The 19,349-nt window shown below is 40.5% G+C and overlaps 2 protein-coding genes across 14 annotated transcripts in view; both read right to left on the reverse strand.

The window, feature by feature from the left end:
• The window catches only part of PKP4 (plakophilin 4), a 247,690-nt gene that overhangs the window by 97,196 nt on the left and 131,145 nt on the right, over positions 1 to 19,349 (reverse strand). For 11 of the 12 annotated variants that reach the window (XM_036320377.1, XM_036320375.1, XM_036320386.1 and 8 more), the window contains one exon: positions 12,039 to 12,151. The exons of the other annotated variant lie outside the window; for it this stretch is intronic. In XM_036320377.1, the coding sequence (XP_036176270.1) occupies positions 12,039 to 12,151 (113 nt within the window). The remainder of the gene's footprint in view (positions 1 to 12,038; positions 12,152 to 19,349) is intronic. 12 annotated transcript variants of the gene reach the window in all.
• On the reverse strand, positions 653 to 2,690 carry LOC118661886 (ornithine decarboxylase-like). Of its 2 annotated transcripts, XM_036320388.1 has the most exons (2): positions 1,932 to 2,690; positions 653 to 1,796 (listed from the first exon to the last, which is right to left on the reverse strand). In XM_036320388.1, exons 1-2 carry the CDS (start codon positions 2,384 to 2,386, stop codon positions 995 to 997), a joined length of 1,257 nt encoding a protein of 418 aa, XP_036176281.1. In that variant the 5' UTR covers positions 2,387 to 2,690; the 3' UTR covers positions 653 to 994. The 2 variants fall into 2 exon arrangements, with proteins under 2 accessions (XP_036176281.1, XP_036176280.1); XM_036320387.1 differs by having other exon boundaries at positions 653 to 2,684.

A 19,349-nucleotide genomic window follows, 5' to 3' on the forward strand; every position in this document is an offset into this window, starting at 1 on the left:
TTGAAAACAATGTGTACTTACTGCACGGTTTTTCTGTGAGCCTAAAACTGCTCTAAAACTAAAGTCTCTTTTTAAAAAATGTCAATAAGGAATTATCAATAATTTTCAATTCTGTGATGTGAGTACATAAATTGTTATATCGTAGTAGCTATACTTCTCAGTATTTTTTAACATTTCTTGATACAGATGAAAGAATACAGATAAAACCCAAAATGATAGGAATGAGAAGATATATGAATAAAGTAATTATTAATCCCTATATAGTATAGTGAAGGAGAACTTTTTCAGGAAACAACTTGAAATATACTATATAACCTATTTAAATTATGTTACAATTTATAAATATGTACAAATGATTACAAAAAACCTAATGACTAAGGGTGGGGGCTATTCTTGTATTGATGCAATAATTCTTCACTGTTATTTATTTTAAGAATAGCAATTGTAAAATGTGAACTGTGAAAAATTATAGAAAAATGAAATAATGTTATTTTAATTAACATAGCTCTTTAAAGATAATTAAACAATGGCATGGTACATATATTTTAGATGCACAGGCCTCTAAATTTTAACAAGTATTTTTCTCTTCGTTAATCAGAAAAATTAATACAGCTGGGCTGCCTCCATATTTAAGCAAATGTATTTTATTTTATTTTTTTTTTAATTTCCAAGGTACTTTATTGTTAAAACCGGTCACAACACTAAGCCTCGGGTTGGTTCTGCCAACACACAAGCTACAAATGCTTGCCTGGCAGCTGAGGGGCGCTCTGCGGTAGCATGTTTGAGAATTGAATAAAAATCCATATAAAACAAATATTCAAATACTTTCCATAGGAACACGTAAGTGTGACCCCGTCGCCTAGGCCTTCCACCTTGTTCCATCTGTGCCACCCCCACTTATAAAGACATTCCAAACTAGCAATCATTAAGTTAAGTGGTCCCCCCAAATCCCTTAAGTCAAGCTACACTCGCGTAACAGCTACAGGAATGGCGTCTACACGTTCACGCGGGCTGATGCGCAGGCTGCTGGGAGGAGCTCCATCCCGCTCTCCCAGGCGCAGGACACAGGCAGGGTGCCGGCGTCCTCCTCCACCTCCGCCTCGGGTGGGAAGTCGCGGTTCTGGATTTGCTGCATCAGTTGCCATGTCGGCCCTGACATCACATAGTAGATCGTTGGCCTCTGGAACCCATTGAAAGTAGAAGCAGCAGCCACGGTATAAGCACCCATGTTTTCAAAGAGCATCCAGTCCCCCACGTGCATCTCGGGCAAGCCGCAGCGCTCCACGATGCGATCGAGGCCGTCACAGGTCGGTCCCCAGATGCTGGATGAGTAGTACTTCTCATCTGGTTTGGGCCTCTTCTGCAGCAGGGGCTTCACGTGTGCATGATCGTAGAGGATGCAGTTAAATGACCCGTACACTCCGTCGTTCACGTAATACATGAAGGTCTTCTCGCTCGACTCCTCCTCATCGTCAGAGCCCGTTTGTTCCTTCGAGACCAGCTTTTTGGCAATGATGTTCACCGCAAGCGTAAACGCTGATGCGACATAGTATCTGCCCGGCTCAGCCATGACTGTCACTCCCGAGTCTGATGGGAAATACCTGTCCAGGGCTGGGTTGATTACACTGGTGATCTCAAATTTAAGCTTTGCATCCTCAGATCCAGGAAAGCCACCGCCAATGTCCAGCAGGTACATGTTGAAACCAACCTCAGCCCCCATGTCAAAGACACAGCGGGCATCAGAGATGGCCTGCACAAAGGTCTCAGGGTCAGTACAGCCACTGCCCACGTGAAAGCTGACACCGATGACATCGATGTTGAGCTCCCTGGCCCGCTCCAAAAGCAGCCTGCTGGTCTTGAGTGTGGCACCAAATTTAACACTGAGACGACAGACTGCTTTGGAGTCATCGGTGGCAATGCGCAACACCAGCTTTGCCTTCGGATGTGCCCTGGCAACTTTCATCAGCTCGACTTCGCTATCGAAAGTCATCATCTGGACCCCGTTACTGGCAGCGTATTTAATCTGAGACACTTGTTTACAAGGGTTTGCATAGATGATCCTCTCTGGAGGCACCCCAAGACTCTGCACCAACTGTATTTCAGTCTTGCTGGCGCAGTCAAACCCTGTCCCGATGGCAGCCAGGGTCTTCACTATGGTCCTGCTGTCATTGCATTTGACTGCATAAAAGGGGGTGACCCGAGGAAGAGCTTTTAGCCACCGCAGATGTTTCTTTAGAATGTCTCCCAGGTCCGCAACGTAGAAGGCATCCTTGTCGTCTGAAGAAGAGACTTCGTTAATTTTCTGGTCCAGGATGTCCTTGGCAGTAAAGCCCTCATCGAGGAAATGGCAGTCAAACTCTTCATCACTAACGCTGTTCATGTTCATGGTTTCTGGATGTTCCGAAACGCAACACTAAGGAAAATGAAGACGGGACTCAGGAAGTTATTGCCAGCTGTTCAGAGGCGGCTCTCCAGGAACTCCCAGTCCACAGGAGACGGGTCCTCTCCGTGCAGCTGCAGGAATGCCTCGGAGCGCCGGCCGCCTCACACCGACCCCATGGAGCTGCCGCCGCCGAGCGCGCAGGACCGCCGGCCGCCCCCGTCAGCAGCCCGCCCGGCCGCCCTCCGCCTCGCTCCCTCCCGCGGAGACCGCCGGCCCGAGTGGCGCCCGAGCGCTGGCAGAGGGACGGCGGCGGCGGAGGCTGAGGGGACTGACCAAGCAAATGTATTTTTAAAAATCTTAAAATAATCTGGAACTTTGATGCGAACTACATAAACTTGCTCTCTTCTTGGGTTTCTTCTAACGATATCATCCACTTAACATTTTAAAAGGCTCAGTATAAGAAATAGGAAATTCATTATGAAACATTTATTTATTATGTTAAAACATTTTGTTATATAATGTTCTAGGTACATAAAAGATTTTATTACCTATGAAAACTACTTGGGGCTTAAAATCCAAATTCTACATGGTTGCATTCTTGTTAAAATGTAGCCTAATGGAATCCTGGTTCAGTTACCTGGGGCTCACCTGCCTTACAGAAGACTTAGTTTATACGTTTATTCAAATGTGTAGAGATAGTTACCACTTGGCTATGTATGTCCCTGATGAAATTGGCTTGGGACAGTAATGACATCGAGACATAATAATTAAAATGCCTTCTGGAAGAACTGTGCTTGAACAAACGGCTGCAGATAAACGGCTTCCGTAGAGCTGCAAGTCAACCACAGGCTCATTTGTATCTCTCAGATGCAGTATTCTTTACTCTGTTTCCAACAGAAGTTGCATCATAAAAATTCAGTTACTAAATTTGCTCGTAAGAGCATCCATTTAGTAAATATTCACTGCAGAGATCCCCAAGAGGATTTCTGATAATTACATCTAAATATCAAATACTTTACTCTTCATTTAGTCTGAATTAGAGGTGAAATCTGAGAGCTTTTATTTGTTTGGCCATTAAGAGAGTTACTAGTGACCAAATACAACACTAAGAAAGAAAACAGGGGAGCTACATTGTATTGAATACCACAGGACTCCCACATAGGTACCTACTACGCACTTACAAGTAACTCAACAGGGACAACTAGCTCAGTAATATAGATGGATTTACTATAACAGAAAGCAAAGTAGAAAGGAAAGAAGGCAAGCCTTTGTTACGCAGGAGGAGGATGGTAGAGAAGCTAAGGGGAATCTCTATCATTCCTGTGTCTTTCCCTGACCCCCAAACTAAAAATGCTCAGAGCAAAACAGAGGGATTTCCCCCCTCATAAATCCTGAGATATGGTAGCATTATTCACAACAGCCAAAAAGTAGAACTAAACAAAATGTATATTAGCTGATGAATGAATACAGAAAATGTGCACACTATTCAATGGAATCTATATATATAAAAAGCCTAAGAGACCGTCCAATGTCCAATCGTTTGACTGTTCCACCATTCGACTGGTAGCTATGATGTACACTGACCACCAGGAGGCAAGACACTCAATGCACAGGCATGGAAACATGGGACAGACTGATGAATCTCAGGGGGAAGGTGGGAAGAGATTAACCAAAGATCTTATATGCATACTAAAGGCCCGGTGCACGAATTCATGCACCGGTGGGGTCCCTCAGCCTGGCCTGCAGGGATTGGGCCGGAATCAACAGTCCGACATCTCCCAAGGGGTCCTGGATTGTGAGAGAGCGCAGGCCAGGCCGAAGGACCCCATCAGTGCATGAATCCATGCACCGGGTCTCTAGTATTATTTATAAATACAAAAAGAGAAACATGTAGCCCTAGCTGGTTTGGCTCAGTGGATAGAGCGTCGGCCTGCGAACTGAAGGGTCCCAGGTTTGATTCCGGTCAAGGGCATGTACCTTGGTTGCGGGCACATCCCCAGTGGGGGGTGTGCAGGAGGCAGCTGATCGATGTTTCTCTCTCATTGATGTTTCTAACTCTCTACTCCTCTCCCCTCCTCTCTGTAAAAAAATCCATTTTATTTATATATATATATATATATATTTACACACACACACACACACACACACACACACACACACACACACATATATATGAAGAGAAACATGTAAATTGACCGTCCCTCTGCTATGCTCACCATCCAATCAGGAGTGAGCATGCAAATAAACCCAACAAAGATGGCGGGTTAATTTGTATACACAGGCATGGAGAGGCTGAGGGCAGGATGGCCGCTTGCACATGTGCCGGCGCCAAGCAGCCTGGGTCCCAGGGACAGGCGTCCTCGGGATCCAGGCCACTCTGAGCCTGTAGGCCCACGCATAGCCCCAGAGTGGCTGGGGGAGGGGCAGGAACACCCTCTGCGTCACCATGGCGGGCCTATGGGCAGCATGCACTGCGGAGTGGCCGGGGGGCGGGGCAGGAGAGCTAAAAAACCAAGAGCGCAGGACCGGAAGTGGAAGCCCAGAGCGCGGGGAGCACCAGGAATGCTGGGAATCGTAGTTCTGGTGGCAGACGGATCTCCCAGACCAGTGGTCGGCAAACTGCGGCTCGTGAGCCACATGCAGCTCTTTGGCCCGTTGAGTGTGGCTTTTCCACAAAATACCACTTGTGGGCGCGCATGTACAGTGCAAAGTTGATTTAAAACTTTAAGTAAAGTATATTAAGTTAATTTTAGGGAACGTTGTGGAGTGACACAAGATGTAGTGTCGAGGATTGAGAAAGGTATGTTGAGATGGTTTGGACATATAGAGAGGATGAATGAAAGGAGATAGACGAAACAAGGATATAAGACGAGTATGGATGGGAGAGTTGGAAGGGGTCGACCTCGGCGAATGTACCTCAATCAGATTGAGGACGTCTTTAGCAAAGGCCAGCTTAGGAGTACCCTAATTAAGTTAATAACAATGTACCTACCTATATAGTTTAAGTTTAAAAAATTTGGCTCTCAAAAGAAATTTCAATTGTTGTACTGTTGATTTTTGGCTCTGTTGACTAATGAGTTTGCTGACCACTGTCCTAGACACTAGAGCAAAGTGAGCCTGAAGCAAGTTACTGTTGTGGTGGGGGATGGAGGGAAAGCAAAGGTGAGAGACATAAGTAAAATCAGAGTGTCTAGGAAAAATTAAAGGGAAGATATCCTAAAACTTCCAGGAAATCTCCACCAATGCAGCAAAGGGAAAAAAAAAAGCCTCTATTATTCTGTGAGCAACAAACCAAACTGGGTTGGGGGTCTCAGACAATTCGATCATATGATTGCAAAGACAGAGAGAAACTCCCGGATTGGAGAGGGCTCCCAGATTGGAGAGGGTGCAGGTCGGGCTGAGGGACCCAGACCCACCCCCCAGTGCACAAATCTTCATGCACCGGGCCCCTAGTTTATAAATAAAAAAGGGGTGAAGTACTGATACATGCAAAATCTGGATGAGCCATAGTTTGCACCATGTATGCTAAATGAAAGAAGGCAGTCACAAAAGGCCACACATTGTACTGTATCATATATAGGAAATGAAGGACTAGGCAAATCCACAGACACTGACAGTAGAACCAGGTTCCCAGGAGCAGTGGGAAGGGAGAATGGGGAGGGTGTGCTAATGAAGTTTCTTTTTGTGGTGATGAAAACATTTCAAATTTAAAAGTGGTGACGGATTCATAACTCTGTGAATACACTAAAAATACTGCATTGTGAATACTAAAAATACACTAAAAGTATGGTGAAATATATATCAATAAAACTATTACTTAAATCAAGTATTGGCTGATGAAAGCACTGAAGGTCAAAGGGACAGAAAATATTATCAAGCATCTTCCTTAAGAGATACAAACAGAAGTCATGGCACAAACATTCAATCTTTCCCAAGACTATTCATTTTTAAAGAATGTATCATTGAGGAGGTTTATTTCATAATGACTTAAAAATAATTGCCTAAGAAAAGACCTGAAACGTGAAAAAGACTTTTCTGCTATTGTCAGAGTTTAAACATTTTTAGAATTTTTATTAGTATCACTGGAAGCCTGATGGGCACCAGGAGATGACCCTTTAACATGTAAAAAATATCTGAATGGCAGTGAGGAATCAAATCTTTTTATTAAAAAGTAACACAGTTCTTAAGTGGCAATAAGAAGACTATTTGTCAAAATTGTATGACCTTTTGGAAAGCATAAAGAATTCTATTTTAGTAGTGTTTTAATTAAGCTAACTGAAAAGGGAGAGATAACCTTAAGAGTGTTAAGTTAATCAACTTCAGTATTGCCAACCATTTCCCCCTCACTTGGATGATGTAAACAGCATTTTTCTCAGGGTCCAGAGTAACTTTCTAACATCCCTAGAAGCCCATTAAAGGACAGACAATGTGAAGGGACCAACTGCTTCTAAAATGGGGTAATCCAATTCTAACTAATGCACAAAAATCAATTCTAACAGTGTCCATTAACATTTAATAATTTCTACAATTAATAAGCGGTCTACTTCCTAAGTATCTCTTTTCAGCTTCAATATAAATGGAAAGTTAGTGCTCTATCTTAGTGAGAAGACAGGCTATGATTTACAAGATAAAATATGTGGAACCAATTTAGACACACCAAAGAAGCAAACTTCCTCTTTCACCATCTACAACTTACCAGAAGTAGCTGAGAGTGTAGTTTCTCAGTTTCTGGGTAAGAGTCCAAGTCTACAATAATGAATAGTTTTGAAATTCTGTACAATAAAATCTCAGAGATAGTTTCTTAAATTCGAAGATGATATTTTCATTTACTAACTCTACAATGCAAACTGTATTTTCTTCTCTTTCTATAGTTTTGGTATCCAAAAAGCTGATCCATGAATGCAGTTTCTCTGCTTGCATGAAACATACAGCACAGGCCATACCTTGTATACCGGAGGCTACATTCACCTTCAGCATTTCCCTGGCGGAGTCTTCCACCCGCAGCGTGCAGCTTGCTACTGGGAGGCCTTGTGATCTCTAACCACTGCTAAATTAGCATCCTTAGGCTGCGGGTCCGGCCCCAAACTAATTGTCCTCTTGGGAATTTCTCAGGCAGAGGGGAGCCATTAAAAGTTAGGCCTGGTATCAAAGTGGGACTTCAGAAACAAGATAAAATGTTAGCCACAGTATATTCCTCAAACCCATGTTTTTAAGAAATTGAAGAGAATGATGTGTAGCAAACTTTTAGAAGTGGCTGCTTCTCTTTGGAGGTTAATGGAAACATTCTGTATGCTAATTGTGGTGATGGTCATATAACGACATGCCAAAACTCATGACACCGTATGCCACAAAGAGTGATTTTCGCTCTAAGTTATACTGCAATAAACCTGACTTAAAACTAAAGCAATTATCTGGGAGCATTATGGATTTTCCACTTTATACTTTCTTGAATTTAACAAATAGTCGAAAAGCAGCATTATTTAACTCCAGTCAGTAAAAACACGCCCCCCTCCGCCCACATACACAAAGAAACAGAATAAGACTCCTGCTTTGGCCACCCTTGCCCCCTCTTCCAAGCCCTTGGAGTGCGGGTGGGCAGAGGAAGGCCCAGGGTAAGGTGGTGGTCTCCTCACTGTGGGCTACTGAGTCCACTGACTGTCACCTCATCCAGTAAAATCTAAACTAGACGCATGTGAAAACAATATCGCATTGATGATACTGCAAGATGAAAAAGAATAAATCCCACGTTCATCAAAATTTAGGTGTGAAGGTTGTTGCTTAGCCCATGGGAGGCCAGAGGCTTAAAGGGTATATTTCCTTCCAAGGCAATCGTGCTGAGATTCTCCTGAGATTAGCTTATTATATCCTGGTGGTACATAAGCATGCACACCTTGCTAAAGCATGCACACCATACACCTGCACAGTGACCTGAAACAAAGGACATCTCACGTCTCGCCACCCATTGCCACCCATGACTCTGAAAGGCTTGGAGGACCTGAAATTGACCCATCCATTTATATACGCATATGCTTAAGTGCCATCCTTGAGCCAAAACTGGAGTGTCAGAATTGTTCTCCTGGAGAATTACTTTCAGCTAAGGGGCCATTCCAGCCATTTATATTCTATTCAGCAATGGAAGAAGATGCCCAATGAGTGTGATTTTGTAATTAAGATGGGTAAACTTCTATGTGTGCTGTTGACCTTACCACATAGTGGTTCTCAAAGGTGATTCACAAGAGAAAACACTCAAGTCTAAGACCCAGGAACAGTAGATCCAGCTGAGCAACCTGGTTTTTTATCTTCTAGACACTTTGAATCATGTAATTCATTAGTGTTTCTCTCTTTAGCATGGCTACCAGTACACTTAGACCCAAAGTGGTTCCCTTTGTAAATACTTTTAGCAAATGCATGGTATGTTAACAACATACATTTTGTATACAATTTTAACCTTGGCTTCATCTTATTTTTCTAACCTCTATCTTCCCTTTGCTCTAAATTTCCTCACTCCAGTTTTGGTTTTCATATTTTTTAAAAGATGTTTCAAATGCTGTTGGAATGAGGTGAAATATTAAATATATAAATAACTATAGTACAAATACAGAAAGGTTATAACTTTTCAATGAATTGATTCTATAGCCTACCTTCAATAAGGTGAAATAACAAATACATAAATAACTATAGTATACTCAAAACAAATGCAGTATACTATCTTCTCTATTAACTGGTCCCTCAGCCTACTTTAAATGGGGTGAAATATTAAATATATAAATAACTATATGGTACTCAGTATAAGTTCAGAAAAGCTATACATTCTCTTCTCTATTAACTATTTTTATAGCCTACCTTCAATACATTTAATCTATTAAATACACACATAACTATTAAATGCACAGGTAACTGTAGTATACTTGGTATAAAAGCAAAAAATCTGTAACTTCTCCTTTAACTAATCCCATAGCTCACCTTCAGGGTTTTCAGAGTTAGCATGATAATTTTGGGTCTAATGCATCATCTTTGGATATAGGCTCCATCTATTCCAGATTAAGGATCGTTATATATTGATATTGCTTGTGGTGTTAATGTTTTGCAGTAAGTAAAACAAATGCAAAAATCATATCAGAAATGGGGTTTTTATTACCTTATTTAGAAATTACGACTCCCGGAGTCATTAATAGAAAACCAAGCTATCACTTTAATCATTAAGATTTTTTTAAGTTCTCATCAAAGCACATGTGCAAGTGGTAATTGTGGGGTTCATTTTTTAGGACTCCCTAAAGAATAACAGGCAGAGGCCCAGTTTCTCCATCTAGAAAATGGGAACATCTCATGGCATTGGGTTAAAAATTCATCTTTGGTACCACAAACGTGAAGAAACAGAATTGCTCACTTAGGAGCCACCAGTTCCGCAGAGAGCGCCACAGTATTTTCTTTAGCCAATGACAGGGTCATTTGTCATGTAGCATCTCATGTCACTGCTCCTTCTTATTCTCTGGGTGAAGCCGATAATGGCAAGCTTTGGACAACTCTGGATAATTGCAAAAGTAAATGAAAATATAATTTTATTTTTCTTTGAGTTATTAATGCCATCTTTGGGCTAGAAAAAGTAAGGAAGTCATACAGACCACCTTACCAACTCTGACACAGGATCTAAATCAAACAAAACAAAAGATCAAATGCCCCATTTTGCTGACTAAACTCACTTCATTCAAGAAGAACTAGAAAGCTTCATGACTATAAGCACCAATCCCACTTTTAATTTCCTTTGAGTAAATCAGAAATGGCTAACAGGAAAGGGGGCTTTGGTCTCAGAGCTAATTTATGTATCTTTAGATTCTGGTTCCCAGATGAACAGTTGGTGAGGCCTGGAAAACTGACAATTAGTGAGGACTGGGGTACACAGGGAGATCTCTCAAGTGACAACATAAACCTATGCTCCCTTCACCAACATTGCTTTCAAGGAGTTCCTTGACAGTGCGTAAATCTGGTGGTCACAGAGCAGAGTAACTGTGCCAGTAGTCTTCTGAAGGTCCACCGAAAAGCACATGGAAAGGTGTGAAGAGGGCAGATGTGAGAAAGGGCAGATAGGAAACCAGGCAGATAAACTTGAGCTCAAAACACACTGGACTTCATTAGGGCTCACTGTTCATTCTATGAACATTTGGCTGGGTGCCTGCCTGCTGAGCACCAGGCACTGTGCTGTAGGGGTGGCCTTGCCCTCATAGGAGAATTAATGCAGGCACAGAGGAATAGTTAAAAGAGTTCAGATGAAGAGAGACGATTTTCCTGAAGAAACCTGGGAAAGGCTATAAGGAAGCTTTAGCATTTAATTGGAGCATTGAGAATACATGAGAATCCAACCTGAGATGGGATGAGGGTAATCAAAGTAGACCAATCATCATTACAACCAGAGCTCACTAAAAGAAGAAACCCACCTTTCTCACAACCCTTAAAATTCCACAACAGGTTGCTCTCCTGCTGCCTAGCCTCTCCTCATTCTGACCTACACACTACACTATTAGGATAACTGCCGCCAACAAACATAACCACAACCACAACCACAGCAACAGCAACTTCCAATAGGTCTCCTCTACAAACCTAAGCGGGGTGAAGCTTAGCACGCACCCCGGTTCCCAGTTCCCCACAATCAAATGCCAGCTTTACCTTTCCAACTTCGCAAATCACTGGATCCTTTTAGGACACACCCTAGACACTACTAAGCAACTGGATGCTTCAATACAACAGCAGTGGGAGAGCGTATATATCTTTGTGCATGCATTCTGCCTCTCTCTGGTCAGCCCAACTCCTGTTTCTGTCGAACCCATTCATTCAGCCATCATGAGCCCCAGTGACATGCCAGGCACCACCCAGACACAAAGCACCCAACTTACTGAGAGCAAGTATTTTACACACGTTACCGATAATTTTATTAACAAACCTATAGATTTAGTTAATTCAACTATGTAACCTTAAAGTTATTTAATATTTTAAAACTTAAAGTGCCCAAAACAATCCAATAGCCATGCATGTATCAATTTATCAGTTGTTAATATTTTGTCATGTTTGCTCCAAATGGCAATTTTAATAAAGCCTAATTCCTGATAGTTTCCTCCTCCTTTACTCCCTAGAGGTACCACTATCTTAAACTGGTGTCATTCCAAAATATTTTTGCTTTTACTAGTCATGCATACATTCATAAATAATAGCAAACATTGTTTAAATATTATACAATATTGTAATATATTAAAGACATTTTTGAAAGCTAACTCAATGTTATCATTTAAAATGTTTCCTAATTTTAAAAAAAATCAATACCAGGCTTCCAGAGCTAGTAAGCTTTACCAATAATTAGCAATTAATTGTGAAAAGCATCCATTAACTGTATCTACACATGAGAAATCAAATTTCTAAATGTAGCATCATAGCCTTTTGCTACTAAAGCTTCCCAATGTCGTATAAAACATATCAAGCACAGGACTGAAGTATAATCAATACTTAGAGGCTCCTCAAAATTAGAATAAATTGACATTCTTGGTGTCAAACTCAGGAAAGAAGTTCATGGTGACAACACTAACAGAATCATTTGCTGCACCCAGGACAACTTAATAAGACGTGTGACTTGAAGGTGTGTAGAAAACGTGAGCCTTTGGCCCTGTACCTGGTGCTGGCGATGCTTGGTGACTCTGCTCCAAGCCTACATCTTTCTAGCTGACTGGCAACAATCTGCCTTTCCACCTCCAGTTCTCGGGTGAGTCGCTGAAACTGAAGCTCCTGTGATTCAAGAAAATAAAAGGCACATAAGGGATTGAGGTTTGCTGCTCAGGCAGATATATGAATTAAAGTATGTCACAGGAAACATAGGAACATCCATTAGGTAACACTATACTATGGCTGTGTGAAATTAGCATTTTTGATGGAATTGTGAGCCTAATAAGCTACTGATCTGTAGCTTTTTCAAACTTAAAGGCACTAGACTATTAGCCTTTGTTTGGGATCAAAAACACGTAGATATTTGTTTTTACTTTTTTGGGTGCTCACAGAGGTCTCAAGCAGCACTTCTCCTGAGCTGTATTAAACATCAGGGTTGCAGGGTCCTTACTTGATGTGTCTACAACCAGGCTCAGCAACCAGTACAAGCTCTTCCTCCTCAATTGCTTTTTACATTCCTCATGCTGTATGTTAGCACAGTGTTAAAAACCGTAAATTCCCATTATAAGAATCACTTTCGCATGTTTGAGAAAAGCCTTTAATTATTAAGGGGAAAAAAACACATACAAAACAATTCCAGTCCCAGAGAAAAAAGTCTTGCTATATTTCTCTACAATATAAGCAACAAACTTTTTTATTGCCTACAAATGTATTCATGAGTCACTGCATGAAGGGAATGGAAAAAAAGTCTAAGCAATAATGTAGAATTTAAAACTATATTAAAAGCAGGAAACACTTTCAGAAGAAAATAGATTTTTCATTCTGTGCTTCATCATAAGGGCAAGGAAGTTCGATTACAGGAGGAAACATTTTACCTTTTTGGGGGTACTTATCTCGTTGTTACCTTGATAGTATTTTAATAAATAGAAAGTATACCATGCTATACAACATAATACCCAACAAATCAAGTATGCTGCAAAGGCTTCAAAGTCACAAATAACATCGTGGGTAACACCTCAAGCTCCCCTTTGCCACATTATTTCCTTATAAGTCTACCCAAAGTAAATGCTGCACGTGTATGTTTTTTAATTGGACAATGACTGCTAGTTCAAAATACCAGGCACATAAAGCCTATACCTAGAAAATAATCAGAAACAAAACTACCTGAAATATCATTTATGACAATATGTCAAGTATCTGTTAGCCATGCAAAAATGAAAATTAATTGAAAAGTATACTATTAAGTCCCTCTGGAATCAGGCAAACGTGCAATTACTTGACAGCCCTGGCTTTGCAAATTCTATAAACTCTTCTAAGAATCATTTTTAAGAAACAGTTCCTGAGTTCCTCATTGCTTGCTGATCATGAGATTCCTTTTCTAATTAGCCAGTTGGTGTGGGTGTATAGAGTGGGGCCTGAATAAATAATAATTGATTCCATAATGCTGTACAATATGATCATAGTGGGTAAGTGGGATATTGCCTACCTCTGCCTAAGTATTCCTAGTTCTTAATAAATGTCCAGCCACAAAAGACCAGACAGATAATATTGTACAACATTCAATATCAGGCTAAAATCATGGATTTTAAGGACAAATTGTATTGTTTACTTCACATTTAGTCTTTCTTTATCCTTAAATAGTATATTTTTGGGTGACATGCTGCTATCCTTTCAATTATTTGACTTTGTTTATTATGCACCTCTTTTCCCAGAAGACTGGCTACTTGTATCAAGCTAGGCCAGGCAAGGACCGTCCGTGAATCACAAAATAGTCCTTGAGACATCACATCACTCTGTGTTCTCAGTTCAGTGGCTACTAGAGCACAGTCGCCAACCTTTCGGACCTCACGGACCACCAGTGGTCCACGGACCACTGGTTGGCGACAGCTGCACTAGAGAACAATGGTTAGAGTGTTTTCTACATTTTGGGATGGATAAAAGTTGCCAGAGTTAAGATTAAGGTATGTTTCTGTCAAATTAGGACACACACAAATCCATTTTAATAGATTTTTATCATGTTTGTGGCTGCCTAAGAGCTTTTGAGCATCCTTTCCAGAAAACAGTTGGGGAGTTTCCTGCTTGAAGGAACAAGCTGAAACCACTGTTCACATAATTTCTTCCTTCAGAAGCAAAGACAGGTGAGTTTGGCTTTGCCAAGATCCTAGACTGTGACTCAGGTGCTCAAATCGACTTTGATATTGGAAAACACAAAGAGCTCACTTTCTTTCTCTTTCACTTCCTTACTACACTCCCTGCAATAGGTCCCAAGGTCACACTCCTAAAAAGGATATGACCTTCACTCAAACTAAGTCTATGCTTGGGTGGGGCGGTATTAGTGGCTTCCTTATCTGATTTTGTGACACAGGTTTGGACACTGTTCCTGGAAGCTGAGTCTCAAGACCGTATTCCAGGCTTTGCAACAAATCTGGGAATTCACTAATACCCACTTCATAAATGCCCCTTTCTGCACAATTAGCCATGGCAATCTCTGTTTCTTGCAACTAGAGACCTTGACAGACACCATTTACAGTCATTAAGCTATGTACCTAAGACAGCCTATGTACCTATAGCATAGCTACATTTTTAAATTTAAAAGATGGGTAATTCCTTTAACATTCATATGGAATGAGTAAAGTCCACAGTATATTCCTATTATTCAATATTAGGGAGCCCATAATATTGAATACCACTGGCTACAGTGATCAAAACTATCCTACTCATTATTTGCTCACACATCTCACAAGGAGGACGTCATTAAGGCCCCGAAAGAGAACATCAAGAATCTATGAAGCATGCCATTTGTTATGATTACCTAATACCTGTGAATATTTATGTACAGCTAAAATATGTAAATGCTTTGTTGCACAATTATTAATATTACAACTACAGAATATAAACTGAATGCTCATGTGTGACTGGGACCAAGATGGATAAATAGAATATATAAATATTTGATAGTTTTGTGTACACTGGCTTCTAAAATTGACTGATAAGACAGTACGACAGTCATATAAAAACACATGTAATGATTTCCAAGGCTGATCCCAAAACTGGGCATCTTTTGCTCTTTGAGAATAGCAAATTAAATAATGTTAAAAGCATGGATCAACAATTTAGAATATGATAATTTCCTCTTAAATTCTGGCAAACAAGACCATCAACAAGCTTAGATGGAAACTTAAGGCTACTAATCTATAATAGTAAAAGCATAATATGTTAATTAGACTGGACATCCTTCTGGATGTCTTTCTGGACGAAGCCGGGGCTGCGAGGGAAGCCCAGGTCCCGAGTGCCACAGGGAAGCCAGTGCCAGCAGCCGGGGGAAGGAAGGCCTACTCTTGCATGAATTTCATGCACTGGGCCTCTAGTGTGCTATAAAAATGGAGTCAGTTCACATTTGAAAGCTTTTCTTTACTTGTACCTCATGACTTTAATATACTATTAAATATTGTCTGAGGATCATGAGAATAGAAGAAAAAGCTTCACTTTCATGACCTTGTATGGTGGACAGGGCTGCACTGCCCATGAAAGCCCAAGGAAGAATGTTCTGCCCCAGCTGTGAGCTGCTCCAGGGGTGCCTCAGCTGCAGGGAACAGCCTTGACTAAGGGAGCACCCTCCTGGGTAGGTTGCATCCAGCCCCTGACTGAGGTGGGAATATAAAGGCTGGGCACAGATTTACTGGTGAACTTGGAAGTGGCCAGCCTATGTAGTCCCTGGACTTCTTCCCTGCCCATTCCTGCTTTTTGTTCCCCTCTCCATCTCAATGAGAACCCAACCTGAGAAAGTACGAGTTTATTGCTTCCTTTTAAATAATGCTAGACATGTTCTCTCACTCATATTTTTTTATATTGTGAAATACTTCAAATATACAAAAAAGTACAGTCAATAACACAATGAGCTTTGGAGAACCTGACGCAGCCATAGCATATCTTAATATTTTGCTACATTTGCTTCAAATTTTGAGAAATAAAATATTATAGATGCAGTGAAATCCCTTGGTTTCTCTCTCCTCCAATCCTACTTCTTTTTCTTCCTTCCTTCACAGTAGAAACCATACTATTCCACATTTACAGATCCATAAAAGATATACAGGACTGCTCTGCATGTTCATACACTTTATATCAGTGGTATACAGTACATAGTCTTCTGTAGGTTGTTTTCATTATAGTATGATTTTGATATTTAACAATATCAGTACACATAGATCTAATTTATTTCTTTTCATTACTCAACAGTGGTCTATTGTACGACTATAGCACAATGTAGTTATATGTTCTCATCATGATGAACACTTTGGTTGCTTCCAATTTTGTGCAATAATAAGCATGTTGCAAAATAAATCTCCTTGTATGAACCATCTTGTGCATGTGCCAGACTTCTTCTTAGTGGAGATCCAGAAGTAGAACCGCTGGGTTCAAGACTACACATATCTTCTACTCAGCCTGATAATGACCATGAAATTACTTTCCAAAGTAGTTTTACCAATTAATATCCCAGTCAGCAGTGTAAGAGAGTTCTAGTTTCTCCACATTCTCAATGACATTGGTTTGTATTTTGGGGCTAAAATCTCTTCCTTCTTTTGGTAATCTGATTGGCACATAATACTATCTTGTATTTGTTTTATTTTGTATTTCCTTTGACAACCAACATCATCCACCTTTTCAATATGTTTATTGGCCATCATAGGTGTAAACTCTCAGAGAGACTTTTCCCTACAGCCAGCTCCTGGGCTTGCCCTCTTCTGTGGGACAGGTTTCTCGTCACTCTTGCGTTACCACTGTAGCTTTGTAAAGTTTTAGCTTTGGGTAAGGGATCTTCCACAAGATTCCCCACCTGGGACTGCCCTCCTGTGCCTGGCAAATGGCATCCTCAAGATCACCTGGGTTTGGCAGACACCTTCAAGGGGAAAGCCAGGCTTACTGATTATTTAGTTTAGGATTCTCACTTAAAAAAAAAGTTTTTATTGATGCTAGAGAGAGAGGAAAGGAGGAGAGAGAGATAGACACATCAATGAGAAACATCAACATTGATCTGCCTCCTGCACGCCCTCCACAGGGGATCCAGCCAGGGCATGAGCCCTGACCTAGAATCCTGACCTAGAATCAAACTGGTGACCTCTTGGTGCATGGGTTGATGCTTAACCACTGAGACACACCGGCCGGGCTCTCACTTTCATTTCAGTGTTGGTTTCTGTAGATTCCTTACTTTATTTCCAGCTTAGCCTTGCTTTTAAAAAGGCAATTTAAACATTTTATTCAGCATCTTCCCCCCCCCCCCCACCCCAGGGGGAAATACTGGTTAAGATAATATGTAGACTCCCATTTCTGGCAAATGCCATCCAACTACATCTGCCTATTTGCATCACTCCCATCTAATTACTTCAGATTATTCTGATTCCCTAATTTGGGAGTAGCTACAATAGTTACTGCCTCTATGATGACAAAAATTAAAAAATAGCAGAAGATGATTTAACTTTGGGTGGTGGGCACACAGATCTTGTATCATAGAAATGTACACTTGAAACCTAGATGATCCTATTTACCAATGTTACCCCAATAAACTTAATTTAAAAAAAAAAAGCAGTAGGTAGTCATATCAGACCATTCCTGATAACACCTCAACTTCTTACCTCCATGTTCACACTAATCCTCAGTTCTCTTCCAGGCTTAGAAGAGGCTTGTCCTCCTGTGTACGGCTAGCCTCTCCAAGCCCCAGGGTCTAGCAGCTAGCTTCTCTCTTTAATGTTTCCTCTCGGTTTAATGAGTCACCAGTTTTTCTCATAAAAAAAAAAAAAAATCTTGATCTCAGGACTCCTTAATCTCTGTTTCCTTCCCCTTTGACATATACTACCTTTTACGAAATATTTTTCTTTTTAAACTGACTCCTTTTTAAGAGATAGTATCATTCCCAGTATGAAAAGCATTAAAATCATGGTTTTGAATTGCTTTATATAATCTTACTAATATAAATTAAAATACATAATTATATTTTTAAATGTTCTTCTGTGCACCGAAAATCATTTCGTATCAACACGCCTTTCTGGCAGGAAAGCACTGCACTGAGTACTGGCTAAGGTGAAAGAAGAAAACCGACATGGTTATTATGTGGTGGATGCTATTAGTAGTTAAGTAAGAAAACATTTGTATTTCAGTCATTGTTGCTTAAGCCCCCCCACCCCTGCAATTTCATTTTTCTGCCTTAGTTCACTGAAAGTTTTATATCACTGAAAGATCAATTACAATGTTAGATTTTTTAAGGTACACAGCATGGCGCAGGGCATGTCCTTGTCTCAGGACGAATATACTATAGCATTTTCCCCACATTCAAAAGATGAGTAAGTTATGGTCACGATCATATCTTTAAGGCTCTTGAACCAGGGATAGCAAACAATTTTAAAAATGAATATTTAAGAGCTAATAAAAAATTTTCAAGGACATCCTAAATGCCATTCTCTAATCTAGTCTGGCACTAAAATCGAAGCAGCCATTCCAAAGTGTCCTTGAACTTCTCAGCCTTAGGATAAACAGCCAGTGTAAAGGTAGGTGGCCAAATGTCCTGACTTTCTATCACAGTGTACTCAGTAACTGACAAATCTTCACTAGGACTAGTGGCAGTCTCTAAATCATTCATAATTAATTTAAAATTGCAAGGTATATGATGCATATCTTTTGTACTGACTAGTTCCCTTTGTTAAAACGAAATTTACAATAAAAAAGACTGGAACAACTAACATTACCTTCCTCGATCAAGGTGCTTTCTGAAAACACCAGTTCTGTCCCACAGGAAGAGGTTCTGGGTCATGTAGGTTTGGGAAATGCTGCCTAGAAGATTCCAAATCTTGAACTCTTTCGAGGACATTAAAAATTCTGATAAATCTACCAAGAGGAAATTAGCTTAAAATTATTTAACCTGGCAATTCTTTTACTTATTTAAACTAAGCACAATTTTCTTTTTCAAGGTACAACTATAAACATACCAAGAAACAATACTGCCTGTCTTGCAGAATACAACTTAGGCAATACTGGAAAATCAAGCTCACTTAATGTACTTACGGATGGTTGAACTAAGGGGTACTACAATGCATCCCACATTTAAAGTATTTTTAATGCAATGAAAAACAAAATTTTAATCACTTTTGTCCAAACACTTTCTGAATAGGGAGAGCACCACAAAGGGTTAACTTTCAAATGGAAGTTTAACTGCTGACCTCACACCACTCCTAGGACATCAGTGCATGTTACTAGGACACCTCTGCAGGATTCATGGCTTTTCACTAAGCCCACTGCTTCTTATAATACATTTAGATTTTGCCTGAGATAA

The sequence above is a fragment of the Myotis myotis genome, unplaced genomic scaffold (genome assembly GCF_014108235.1).
Source record: "Myotis myotis isolate mMyoMyo1 unplaced genomic scaffold, mMyoMyo1.p scaffold_m19_p_8, whole genome shotgun sequence".
Classification (NCBI taxonomy): Eukaryota; Metazoa; Chordata; class Mammalia; order Chiroptera; family Vespertilionidae; genus Myotis; species Myotis myotis.

Bases quoted from the DNA above. Each gene is read 5' to 3' on its own strand.
- LOC118661886 (XM_036320387.1), bottom strand. From the start codon at position 2,386: ATGAACATGAACAGCGTTAGTGATGAAGAGTTTGACTGCCATTTCCTC.